Raw genomic sequence first — 14,365 nt, 5'->3', positions numbered from 1 at the left:
CATTTTAATGGCTGGTACAACTAAAGATACATTTGTTCGGATAACAATAATGATAACAAAAACAATAGCTCATAAAAGTTTAATTTCAGAGCTGATATCTAGACATTTTCCATGGTTTTATTGACAATAACCAAAATCATTATCAAGAAAACCATGGAAAATGTCTACATATCAGCTCTGAAATTAAACCCTTATCAGCTATTTTTGTTATCGTTATATTTGTCCAAACAAATGTACATTTAGTTGTACCAGGCATTAAAATGAACAAGAAACTGAAGAAAACAGTGCTCTAAATTTTTTTTTTTTCCATGACTGTATTTATTGTGTGTGTTATTTTATATATGTGCAGACTGTACTGGGAATATTTCACACTCAGTGATCAATTTGTTCAGATTATTGTCTTCGTTATTCAACAGGGGTGGATTTCATTCTTGTGCATGTGTTTTCATCACCCCTTACATCCCACTAACAACACAAACACATGTGTTATTATTACAGAACACATGAAGCCTGCTCCACAGTGGGAGCTGGACCACAGCAGAGCAGAGCAGTCTATTGGTGTGGAGGATCTGCTGAGGCTATAAAAGCAGAGCGCAGCGCGGAGAGAGGACCGTCCTTCAGTCAGCACAGCACCGGAGCTCTCAGAAACACGCACAGCGCAGCCATGAGTGAGGTAGGTGCTTCTTAGTAGGCTGCTCTCTGCTTCGTGTTGTCCTCTTTAATATTTGGAGCGCTTGGTGTGAACTTATCAGACCTGTGCCAAAAGAAATTGAGCGCATTTGCGACGCACAAGTGCAACATTGGATGAAATCGCTTCTAAACGTCGCGTTTTGTCCAAACACCTGAACTTTAAACCTTCAGTTTGATTTTGCACGTCTGCAAAGAGTCATATTGTCGTCAAGTGTAATATTAGTGCTCATGCATGAGTAACAGTTTCTTAAATAATTATTTTTCTGGACATATTCGACCTTAACATCAGACCTGACAGTTACACTGTAAAAAAAGTCCCTGTTGTTTTTACGGTAAGAAAAAAAAACAAAAAACGGCAGCTGTGGTTGCCAGAACTTTACCGTATTAAATACGGTGCAACTAATTCTAATATTACGGTAAAATGATATTAGCATTGTTGATTTCACGTTTAATATTATGCCATTTTTTCCTCATATTTTACCATAAAAAAATAAAGTTGAAGTTCCTTCAAAAGAAACGCTGTTCTGCCATATAATTGACCAGAAAATATTTTATATATGCTGCATAACTGAAAGATTTTACCGTTAAATATTACAGTAGCCTATATATATTTTTGAGATGTTGTGTTTAGCACATTTAACAGTGAGAAAAAGTATTTTTACAAATAATAAATGCAAAATAACCAATTTTACCGTTAAATATTACAGTATATATATTTAGATATTGTGTAAAAAATAAATGCGAAATAACAGGGATCTCTTGTATATATATTACAATATATTTTGTTACAAACACGTTGCCAGTGTATTTTACAGTGGAGTAATGTATTTTTTTTAAACTGTAAAAAAAATACTGTTTCAGCTGATATATACATTTACAGTGTTCCATTGTTACTGAAACTTTATTAACCCATTTATCATTTTACGGTCTTTTACTGTCATTGTTTAGCAGTTTTTCACCATAAAAAAAAATCTACAGACATCTTTTACAGTGTACCCACTCAGCAAAAGTCAATTATTCCTTCTCTTTGCATGACTGATGTGCAGTTTTACTGCTGATTGTCCAACATGCATTAATGACTGTGGCAGTTTTGAGGAAGGCAGCAGATCTGAGTGATAATCTGTGTGACAGTCCACCAGACGATGAAATACATAGTTAATATGGCTCAACACATCTTCACTGTGACATTTCCAACTGGAGCTCAATCCAGCATGAACACATGGTGGATGAAGCATTATTGAGCTGCAGTGTTAGTCCATGCATCGATTCATGCTCCACCTGTATGTGGACTTCAGGGAGGGGATGAGTTTATGATCATGTCAGAGTGGAGATTAGTGAAGACCTGCAGCACCAGTGGCAGTTCTACACACATTTATAACAATGAACAATGGAACAATTCTAACCTTTTTTTTGTTCAAACAATATCTCATTGTACACAAAAGGAACCCAGAATGTGTACATTGTATAATAGTATAACTCCATGGAGTCTTATAGGGCTATTTTGTCCATTTTTGAATCCCTTACTATTTTTGAGGATAACAAGCTTATTATGAGACACAAAACATCACAATTCTTGTCAAATATGGCTAAAAATGAGTTTTTGCAGCTTATTTCAAGATCATTATTATCTTGTAAGGCTTAAATATAATGTCTTATTTTAAGAAATCTTACCAAGAGAATTTTCACTTGTTCCATTGGCAGATATTGTGTGCTTATTAAAAGCAAAATTATCTTGTATTAAGTTTTTTTTGCATATTTTTGGAGTGGCCTTTTTTCCAGTGTAAGTGTCTTTATAATTCATTGTGTGTCTTTTTTTGGTCATTTTGTGTCTGTTGTTGTGTCTTTTTTAGTTATTTTGTGTCGTTTCTTTGTCATTTTGTGTATTTTTTGTCATTGGTGTCATTTATGTGTCTATTTTAGTTATTTTGTGTCTTTTTTTGGTCATTTTGTGTCTTTTTTTTGGTCATTTTTATGTCTTCTGTGGGGTTTTTTTTTTGGTTATTCTGTCTTCTAATTTTGTGTCTTTTTCAAGACATTCAAAGATTTCGAATGCTTAAATATCATCTTTGCCATTTTTTCCTGTGCTAATGTGCCCCTCTGATTAAACACTGGCCCCTCCTTGGCCCCCACAGTAAACCTGGTCTAGAACCTCCACTGCCCAGCACCAATCATCTCTGAAAGATGATTCACTGGCAACAAGCAAATCCTGTAGTCGCTGAATAATTCACGGCTTGCTGCTAACTCAGAGAAATAAAACATTGTCAGTGTGCACGGGGGAGCTCTGGCTCCAATCAGACCTTATCACGGGTTTGTTCACCCAAAGGACCTTTGAAAAGCACATAGTACATCCTGTATAAGGCTGGGAATCACCAGAGCTCCCACGATATGATATTATCACGATACTTAAGTCACATTATGATATTACTGCAATCTGGAACATTTTGAGATATGCTGAGTAGAGCAGTACATTGCAATTTATTAGCTTTTTAAAAAAAAACTGCATAGTGCACATTTACTTTAAAAAAGCTATGCGAGTTTTTCCACACAGAAAGTGTTTGTAATCTTTACTCAGGCTGTTTCCAAGTAATATTTATTTAATAGAACCACTTATTTTTTTAAATGAAAATACACAAGTAAATTGCAGATTCACTGATGTCCCTCAATTACATTTTACTTGGAAATATCAACTAATTAAGCCAATGAACTGGTTTAGTGAATATTACTTGGAACAAATGATTTAATTTACATACAAAACTGAGGACACATAATAACAAACAATCACTAAGTAATGCACTACATGAAAAACTGCTATTTTAAAGTAAAAGCACTGAATTATTATTTCTTTGTAGAATTTATATAGATGATTGAAATAATAATTACAGGGCCAAAAAATCTAATTTTTTCAGTGTATGTAACCAAAGGAAAACTTCATCAGCATCAGTTTTATGTATTGTATACATTATTAGTTCTTTGGGCGGCTTGTTCTGTAAACAGGCTGCATGCTTTTTTTCCCCATGGATTAAGTGTTTTGATGCTTTCACATAATTTATACAGCACATAGACCTGCTTTAAGATCAGATAAGGTATGACACCCAGGAAATGACACTTTCTACAACATGAGACCTTTAATATTCTAATACCCAAAAATTTTTTTGCAAAATTAGTACAATAAAATGCAGTTTATGCAGTATTAATTAGTGCTATACTGCATAAATGGTTTCCAATTCTATTAGCCTGTAGTTAGTCTGCTTTTAATCTGTATCCTGGGTCCGTTACCAAAGTATAATCTTTTTTTTTTAAAACCAAAATACGAAAAACTGGAAACAGTGCCTCCTTTTCTTTTTTCGTTTAAAACCAAAAACGGATTTTCCTCTCATCATCAAAAAAAGAAAAAAAACAAAAGGAAATAACGGACGAAATTTTTTTTTTTTGTGCAAATTTTTTCATTTTTTGTTTCTCATTCATTAATATGACGGTGGACAGACCAGAAGCCGTAAAATAAAAGTCCCGTCAAAATAAAAGTAGCGTGCCAAGTTATTATCAAGCATAATAAAGTAAAAAAAAACAACAAGTTATCAATATACACTATTATAGGCTACTGGTGCTGTGTATAGCATGTGGTCAGATAGCCTTCCATCAGGCTCACCAGCCGCCTATGGCTATGTATAGCCTATTTAATCAAAGAGAATCTTTTAATGTCCTACTTAATTATATTGAAAAAAATGTGTTAAGTAAACTTAAGCTCTTTCATAGCAATAGCTTCCATTTATGGCTTTAGGCCTGCCATTAGTTAGATTGATAATCAATAATAATTATGTATCACGTTCTCCCAAACAACCAGCTGTTATAGTTTCACTTGACTAAAATAAATGTGAACCATGCATTGGTGTAGTGTATGATAATACGTTTTTTTGTTGTTGTTTTTTTACTTCATTATGCTTGATAATAAGTTAGCACACTACTTGTAATTTGGCGGGACTTTTATTTTACGGCTTTCGGTCTGTCCGCCGTCATATTAATAAATGAGGAACAAAAAATGAAAAAGAAAGAATTTGCAAAAAACAAATTTTTTTTTTTTTTTTTTAATGCTGAGAGCAAAATCCGTTTTTCCGTTGTTGGTTTTAAACGAAAAAAGAAAAAGGGGGCACTGTTTCCGTTTTTTTGCATTTTCGTTTGGACAGAAAAAGGAATTATACTTTGGCCCCAGAACCCCAGAAGTGGGAAAATAAAAGTCCCGTCAAAATAAAAGTAGCGTGCTACTTCATTATGCTTGATAATAAGTTAGCACACTACTTTTATTTTGGCGGGACTTTTATTTTTTACTGCATTCCAATATGTCTGCCGTCATATTAATAAATGAGAAACAAAAAATGAAAAAAAGAATGATCAAAAACCAAATTTGGGCCGTTATTTCATTTACGTTTTTTGATTATTTTGTTTTTTTGATGCTGAGAGCAAAAAAACATTTTTCCGTTGGATAAGGGGGCACTGTTTCCGTTTTTTGGTATTTTAGTTTTGACAGATAAAGGATTATACTTTGGTACCCGGACCATCCTGCTGTACATGTTGGATGATGCATGTACTGTATACCTCCGTACCACTGCAGAGACATTTCTCAATAATATGGAATAAAGTAAAACAAGTTGTAACTGTTTGTTTGTGTGTAAACTGCTATGAACACCAGCTGCCACTTCAAACCGTATGAATCTTTCAATGCATTGAGATGTCTTTTTGTTCACTGTCACACAAACACACAGTAGAGTCACGCTGTAGACTTTCTCCTCCTCTCTGCTGAGTCTCATAAATAAGACATTACACACAGGAAAACTCAGGAAATTCAGCTGCATCTCATGTCAGTGATGGATTCATGTGCCTTTAAAGAGCCAAAGCCAAGACAAGAGTACGCTGTTCTGAATGAATAATTAAAAAAAAAAAATCAATGGCTGGCTCCATCTACCTACACACTCCACTGCTCTGCTTTACCTTTATTCTGCTCAGACTCACACAAAGTTTTAATGGCGTCTCGGTGGATCATCGGGATAATTGGCACTCTCACCAGCAGCAGTGGAGGAGATGTAAATTTCTATTGAATCTTTATGATGACCTGTCCAGGTTGGAGCATTTTCTAGACAAAAGAGAGAAATCTTAATTACCACTCACTGTCCGCCTTCAAGGCTTGAAGAGTGATTTAGTGTCTTTGTCATATAAATATACAGCAGATTATTTCTCTAGGGGCACTTTAACATTGATAACATCGTCTCAGGCAAGTACAGGCACTGTATTATTTATAATCACTGCTATAAAAGCCTAACTCCATGTTTCACTGTATTACAGCAATCCAAACCTGCTTCACAGCCAGAGGGATCAAATATTAAAAATCACACGCAGCATTTGATGGCTGCTCTTCTACAAATCAATATAATTGTCAAATGAATAGTTATATTGTGCTCTATAATGAGGCTGTAATCCAGTCTGTGTTGCTGTTGCTGCAGCTGATTCATCTTCAGCTGTGTCCATAAACATCAAGCAATTTGAGGTTCCTGCGGTGAAAGTAGCTTAAATGGGTGGCCTGTCACCATAGTGATGAACAATTCAGTGTTTCCAGGCTGCACTATCTAGCAAATTATGACAACATGGAGACTGACATTAACAACACTGCAGTCAGTTTCAGCACAAACAGGCTGCGTCTCATCATTTAAACCACATGTCACCTGTGTAGATGTTCCTCTACATCAATACAGTCTTTCTATGTTATGCCTATTGTGATTTATAGAAAAAGTATGATCGTCATTCAAAATAATGCAATCTTATGACATGTGACTCATTAGAACAAGCCTCGATTTAGACTACGTTTACATGATGACGGTCTGAACAGAAGACGCAAAAGTGGCGTTGAGTCTTTTTATTCCTCGTTTAGACGATCGTTTTCGGGAGGAAATCTGCTGCATACGGTGACACTAAAGTGTGTGGAACTGGATTGGGTATGCAGCCAGGCGGCATCACTTAAAGCGAGTAAAGTTTTCACACCACGTATTTTCATCAGCTACTCCTTCCACAAAGTTATCCACCATCCACTAGATCTCCCAGGTCTCGTTCACAGCCGTCTGGCTCGCCTCTGACCAATCGGTGCATCCAAAATATGATGGAGGTAATTCCAGATCCTTCTCTGTTCACTAATACTATCTGTACATATCCTGTACATTTGGTGGAAAGACTCCTTTAAGTTTATTAGAGCTGCCAGAGCAGCTTGAAGGTCCCATGCATGGAAATAATCCCACATGTTTGTTAATTTCCCTGTACTGGAGCATGTATGTGACATAAACGCAACGTGAGCAGATCTGAGCAGAGTTTTGTGACTTGGCAGTGTAGACGACGCTACGGCGGAGCGGATTCAAGTTTTCCACTCTGGAGGGTGGTTTCAGATTTTTGTGTTTTTAAGCCCCAAAAAATGTCTAAACGAAAGGCACTTCCCATAAAAAATATGAAAAAAAATTGTGGCCCTCGTGACGATATTTTGTGGCTCCCACCTTGATATGAAAGTTTAATTTGAGTTTTATCTGAATGGCACTTTACCGTGTTGTGTGTGGAAGGTCCCTTTATCTTTTTTTGGTAATTTTGTATCTTTTTGTTAATTTTTTTTGTCTTTTTTGTAATTTTGTAATAATTTTGTGTCTTGTTAAGTAATTTAGTTTTTTTTCTGTCATTTTGTGTCTTTTTCTGTCATTTTGTGTCTTTTTTTGGTCATTTTGTGTCTTCTTTAAAATAATTTTGTGTCTTTTTTTTTGTAATTTTGTGTCTTTTTTTGGTCATTGTGATACTGCCTCCAGCGGCTCCCAGGTAATTTGAGTTTCAGACCCCTGATTTAATGGCAAGTTGGTATTTGACCACACTACAACACTGTTGCCCATAGTCTGAACACAGCATTACATTTCTTTGATATTTTCTGAAAAAATATATATTTCTGAAAAAAAAAAAAAAGAAGAGAGAAGTCAACCCTGGAAGCACCAGATATTCTTCACCATCCAAATCTGCTCTTACTCAGGAGTGCTGAATGATGAATCCCACTTAATCGTAGTTGTTTACTAGCATAGGTAAGTCCCCATAAGGACGATACAGGAGCAGGTGTTGTGCTGTCTGCAAATACTCTGGCACATGCCCAAGAACTGGAGAGGTGCCAACAAAAAAAGGCTGCAAGAAGAAGAAGTTCAACAGCAGTGAAATCGACAAGCTGTTTATTATATTTGAATCAAACAGGATTTTCCAGATTGTCAGTACAGCTGTTTGCGGATATACATTCATTTATAAATATAATCATATACAATATGTTATATAAAATAAATGAATAAAGGTAATTATATGATTTTCATACAATTTAGCAGGGGCGCAGATGGGATTTTTAAACTGGGGGGGACGAAGCTGTCAGCAAATGATTTCAACTCAATTAGTTATTTTTCCACTCCGTGCCTTAACCAAAATATGTTTTATTTAAACATTTTTATATGAACTGTAGTGTAAACAACAACCAACATATTTACATAAATAAATAGAAGTTTGTACATGAAATTCCCAGTACAGCCAAACAAATTTACTGACTTGAAGCTGAATCAGTGAAGGACCCAAAAACATCTCTCCTCCTTTCATCACCCTGAACATACTGCTGCAATTTCCTGTCCATCCAGTCTGTCAAGCCTTTAGAACCAGTGTTTCCCTCAGGATTTTATGAGACTATGATGGGGGACCCAAACAAAGTAGGGGGGTCCAGGGGTATACTCCCCCGGAGAACATTTTTGCCCTAAAAGCCTGAATTTGGTGCCACATCTAATGCCACTATTCCATCTTACTCATTGCATATTTTAGTGAATTATTGTAAAGGAGAATACGGGTTCTTCTATGTTTTATTTAAGGCGTCATATTTTGACAGTCTTCTTGTAAACTCTGTGGTGGACTCTGCTAACACATCCATGCGCTCTTATTTTGAAAGCTACATGTGTTTGGTTTTATTTTGAAGGCGGGTCTAACACGTTCTGATCGTAAAACCTTTTGTTGTATTTAATTTATACTGAAAGTCGGAACTTGGAGCTCGGAACAACGTCGAAAAATCTGACATTCGTGTAGACTTTGAACGCACCATTAGCCGCCGCTGAAAGTGGGGGGACGGATTGGGATCACTATGAATCTGGAGGGGACATATCCCCCCGTCCCTCGTGCCATCTGCGTGCATGCAATTTAGTTCCTCAAATTATGTTTCCTTTGCGGTGGAAGAAGAACCTGTAAATGTGGTGTAAATCTGTTGAAAATGTATATGTAATATAAGAAATTAATGCATGAAATGGCAACAGGTAGGATTTCAGTTTTTATGGGAAAGGAAAAACTCATTAGACAAATCAGCTTAGCATGTCCGAAGCGGATGCTCTGGTTGATACGATAACATTAGAATAGGAATCTGACCTCCCAAGTGTGCTCTCATATCAAAAGCGGAACATAACAGGAAATTACAGGACATTGAACTTTAGTTACACAGAAATAATGACGCACCTTTGGCATCTGTATCTGTTTTTGATACCTACAATAAATCCCGCACAAGGCTGTAATTCGAATCTAGTGTTTTTCTTTAAAGATTTTCTACGACATAAATGTGCCATGTTTTTTTCCGGTAAAAGTGCTCTGAATATTTTCTCTTACCCAAGAGAAGAGAGAAGAGATTGGTGAATCCCAGAACTCAATGAGTTCTGATAAAATCATGGAGCAAGAGCAAATCATAGATACTAAGAAAAATAAGAAGAGATTTTTTGACATCCTGCATGAAGCCTTATTGTGTTGCTGTGACTTTTACATAGCAAACAAGCATCTTATTAACCCATCTGACGTGAATATTCAGCACACTGTCATTAGTGCCTGCTGTTGTACTGTTTGGCTCACATAAGGATCTGGGGACTTGCTGCTCCTCTGTTTAAGCCTCAGGTTGTTCAACAAAACTTTAATTAGATGGCACTCAGTGGAGAGGCTCCAGCCAAGTGTGAGCAGTTGCCAAAAAATGTCAGTTTCACTTTTCAGACTTTCAGCAAGAGATAATGATTTCTTCCCTACCCCATTACCAGTTAGTTTCACACCAGGAAATCTGATCCGTCTTGCTCTCCTGCAAAATATTTACTCAATTGCAACTGAATTCAGTTAGTTACATTTTTAATGATCGGTGAGAGCTCCGGGCTGTGAGGAAGTCACTGTCAGTCTGTCGTGGTCAAATCACTTTGTTCACATGGTTGTGGAGAGCAGCGCAGCCTGTAAGGGCCACTAGCAGGACTATTAGACTATTATTTAGACTGCATGTTTATTATTAAAGTTCTGACTGGTACAAGTTTGGAGGGGCGACTTTACATTGACTCAGAAATGAATGAAGTAATTCACTTTAGGAAAGGCTTCTTGGTTGAGAGTAGTTACATTCCTAAACATTTATTCCATAGGTCTCAAACTCAAATTACCTGGGGGCCGCTGGAGGCAGTATCAAAATGACCAAAAAAAGACACAAAATTATTTAAAAAAAGACACAAAATGACCGGAAAAAAACTAAATTACTTAAAAAAGACACAAAATGACAAAAAAAGACACAAAATGACTGAAAAAACACTAAATTACTTAAAAAAAAGACACAAAATGACAAAAAAAGACACAAAATGACAAAAAAAATACACAGAATTAATAAGACACAAAATTATTTTAAAAAAAGATGCTAAATGTTGTTATTCATATCATTATTACTGATGTTATTGTGGCCGGTGGCCCGCATTAATGTTGGCCGTGTCATTATTAGCCATTAGCCACAGCTAGCAATTAAAGGCTGACGCCACGTTAATGATTATAAACAACGTAAATAAATAAATCAGGCACGTAGTATGCCCATATTACGTTAATTGACACAGTGTCAGTATACATAAGCATTAAGAGTTAATAAGTTTACATAAATGTTGGTGACTGAAAAGTGTTATTTTCTCTCTTGAAGTCCCAGAATGAAGCAGAGAAAAGTCGACTTATCCAGCTTGCCTAATATTGTGCACAGCATACAACCTCAAAATATTGTTCTAATTGTTATTGTTTATTGTATTTATTTATTTTTTGCACTACCTCAGACCTGAAGCTTGTTATCATAGTTGCAGTTTCTTTTTGCACAACTGTTTTTTATTATAAACATTTAACCTGTGGTTCTGTTCATTTTTACATGTTGCATTTTTCTTGTTAATAATTTTGAGGTCTTTGTTTTTATCCTTGTGGTATCGAAAATGGTATCGAGTATTGAATATTTTCCCCAGTATCGGTATCGAGTGGAAAATTTTAGCATTGTGACAACCCTTCTAACTAGTTGACTAATCAAGGAAACTCCTTGTTTCATCTTGGGTCAACTGAGAATATTTCAGTTATCTTAGTCATCCGTATAAAATCAGATTGATTGTGAAAATGTAATTATTTCTGCTTTAGTACTGTCCTTCAATCAGTGCATCAACATCTAAGTGGCCTCTTGCTGCGCTCACCTACACCGTACTTTAATTACAGAGAGAGTGGCGGTGGTGGTGGATACTTGGCAAAGCCATTTGTTTCATCATCCAAAGTGGACTGGAGCGCTTTTTATTAAATGAATTAGATAAGAGTGTTAAAAGTTGCTGAGCAGTGTAAAGGGACAGCAAGCTGAGATGGGGAAAAGTGGTTGGGGATGGATTTCCTTAAAACTCCATTCTGCTGACTTAAGACAGATAAAGTGATTAGAAAGAAAAAAGCCTCTGGAGGAAATGTTCAAATATCATTAAATCGTGTTGATTTAATGTGACTCTTTTCTCACCTATTGACCTGAAACATGAATATTTTAATCTGCAATTCTCCATTATTTGTTGTTGTGTGGCATGTAGACTGACCTTAATCCTGCTTTAAACAACGAACAGAGATTACACAGAAATAATCTGTAATCCAACTAAACTGTCAGCAGGATTTGGTGGTGGTGCCTTCACTCGCTGTAACCCGACCCCCGAGGTAATCCTGGCTTCTGCTGGGTGGAAAAAGACAAACATAAGAGAGTGAGGAGTGGAATGTGAATGGTTAATTTAAGAGAAGAATACAGCAGACTCTTAAATTGCTGAAACGGGATCAGTGCTATAGTAGCATCAACAGCTTTTAATCATACAACCTCACTGATTATTAAAATGTCACACATCATTTCTGAGAGGAATTGCATAAAACTTCACAGAATCAGAGCTGTTAACATTCACAGACTGCCTTATAATACACACTAGACCACCTGATTAAATCTGCAGTATTACAGAGTTTGTGTCCACAAAATTAAACTAAATCAAGAATTGTTTTGTCAAATCAGAGAAAATTCTCAGTCTGTCTAGTTTGACATGATACCAGTATCTCCAGTATATTCCTAAAAGTGAGCACACTACTAAGACATTAGAAAGTGCATAAGACGTTAAAAAGTGCATTAGACTTTAAAAAGTGCATAAGACATTAGAAAGTGCATAAGACGTTAGAAAGTGCATAAGACATTCGAAAATGCATAAGACTTTAAAAAGTGCATAAGACGTTAAAAAGTGCATAAGACGTTAGAAAGTGCATAAGACATTAGAAAGTGCATAAGACGTTAAAAAGTGCATAAGACGTTAGAAAGTGCATAAGACGTTAGAAAGTGCATAAGACATTAGAAAGTGCATAAGACGTTAGAAAGTGCATAAGACATTCGAAAATGCATAAGACTTTAAAAAGTGCATAAGACGTTAGAAAGTGCATAAGACGTTAGAAAGTGCATAAGACGTTAGAAAGTGCATAAGACGTTAAAAAGTGCATAAGACGTTAGAAAGTGTATAAGATGTTAAAAAGTACATAAGACAAGACAAAGGACACGTGGAATATAAACATGAGCGGACCATATCTGCACTGTGGAGGAGCGAGAGGGATCTGACGACACTGACTACACGCCTCTCTACACCTCAACCTGACTGATTCATGTTAGCATTAATTTGAGAATTAACTGGGATGTTCATTTTGGCTAGCAAAAAACAAAAACGAAATGTAGGTTACTTACCTCAGAAAAATGAACAGCCACTCCTTTGACTGTCTGTTAGTCCAACCAAACACTGAACAAGACATTTTAATGAACAAAACGTTCAAATAAACTGTCATTAAGTGAAAATACAGCGTGAAAGGGTCAAAGTTATGAGACCAAACCGCTAAACGTCCTTTTTTTATATCTATATAATGTTATATATAACTTTATTGTTCCGTTGCCGTGGATACGCATTGTTCTGCTTCTCTCCTGATGACGGCTCGCCTTGTTAGTGACCTGTCAATCAAAGGTAGCCACGCCCCAAATCATACGATTCTTTATCTTCTATTTTCTCCTTAATGGGGCCATTATTAGAACTATTGACATCAAATTGTCTTGAAGAAGATTTTTAACTAGTGAATGAGACCATAGTGTTGTCCTAAGAAAAACTTTTTTTTTTTCTCATTTTGCATTGAAATAAATGGACAGAAATGTTTTTGCAGCCAAACTTAGCGCCCCCTGCTGGAATTTTCGGTAGAATGCAGCTTAAGGCACTTCCTGGTTTACCTCCCTGCTCAGACCCGGAGGTTGCCAACTGGTATATATGTCCATAGCTGCTGCCCCCCTCCAGGGGCAGGTAATACACTGACTATGGATAAGTACCTTAGACAACCTTAAATAACCCCACTTCAAAAACATCCAAGCTATCCCTTAAAACAGACACAGAGAATTACAAAATCTATGTAACTATATTTCTAAAGCTTTATTAAGTTAAATCTCCTCCACTGGCCCAGGCGTCACCTCACCTCCCCACCTGTCTGCCTGCTTGCCTTGTTAATGACACAAACAATAAAGTCACACTCAAGCGAGCCAGCTAATTAGAGGAGTGATCCAACAGAAACAACACATGATGCAGAATAAATTTCCCCCCCAATTCATTCTTTTGGCTTGAGATCCATGCATTCTTTCTGTTGGTTTACCACACACCCAGTGACTTGTCGGGCTGCCGTCCATCTGTGAGCAGCTATAAACAGTAGCTGGGGGGGTGGAGTGCTTTTAAATTCCACAGAGGATTTTTGGACCTGCATTAAATGTGAGCTGAAGCTTCTGCAGATAGATTATAGTTATGTTGTGCAACAGAGCGGTAAAAATGTTTCTTATTCGCCCTTTTAATTATGCCCTCCGAGTGTTTACAATTTCTTTTTGACGGAGAGAGAAGGAGTCGTGTGTACAGTTTGATGTATGCTGCTGGCTGGGCTATACTCTGCATGCTAATGTTCTTTGGGGAAACCATGCTGCTTTGCCATTAGTTTCACTTGAACAAATCCAGCTGGAAGGCAAACTGTACCTCCCTAAAACTGTGATGATGTTGTTGTACATATGTGAGTGAAAGAAGTTTCTGTTGGATTTACCGGAGATGCTGAGATTTAAAGGAGCAATTTATTCAAAATGCAAAAACAACAGCAACAAATCGTTTGTGGTATCTGACCTGAACAACAGGTCCTCCAGCCCACACAGCCCATAGATATCTATGAGAAAGGCTAGATGGCTCGTGGAAGAGTCACCCTATACGACGGCCATCTTACCACAGGCAGCTCGCCCACAACATCATAGTCTAAGTTGCATGTAGCATTTAAATAACCAGAT

At 36.6% G+C, this 14,365-nt stretch overlaps 1 protein-coding gene across 1 annotated transcript in view; it reads left to right on the top strand.

Annotated features, from left to right (window-relative positions):
• The first annotated feature begins 553 nt into the window (after window positions 1-553).
• pcp4a (Purkinje cell protein 4a) overlaps window positions 554-14,365 on the top strand; it is a 38,902-nt gene continuing 25,090 nt past the window's right edge. The window contains exon 1 of the mRNA XM_059352351.1: window positions 554-673. Within this exon, the coding sequence (XP_059208334.1) occupies window positions 665-673 (9 nt within the window). The 5' untranslated portion in view covers window positions 554-664. The remainder of the gene's footprint in view (window positions 674-14,365) is intronic.

This window comes from Centropristis striata, chromosome 15 (genome assembly GCF_030273125.1).
Source record: "Centropristis striata isolate RG_2023a ecotype Rhode Island chromosome 15, C.striata_1.0, whole genome shotgun sequence".
In the NCBI taxonomy this organism is placed as follows: Eukaryota; Metazoa; Chordata; class Actinopteri; order Perciformes; family Serranidae; genus Centropristis; species Centropristis striata.
Note: the sequence above shows the minus strand (reverse complement) of the source record. Positions and strands in the feature narration are given on the sequence as shown.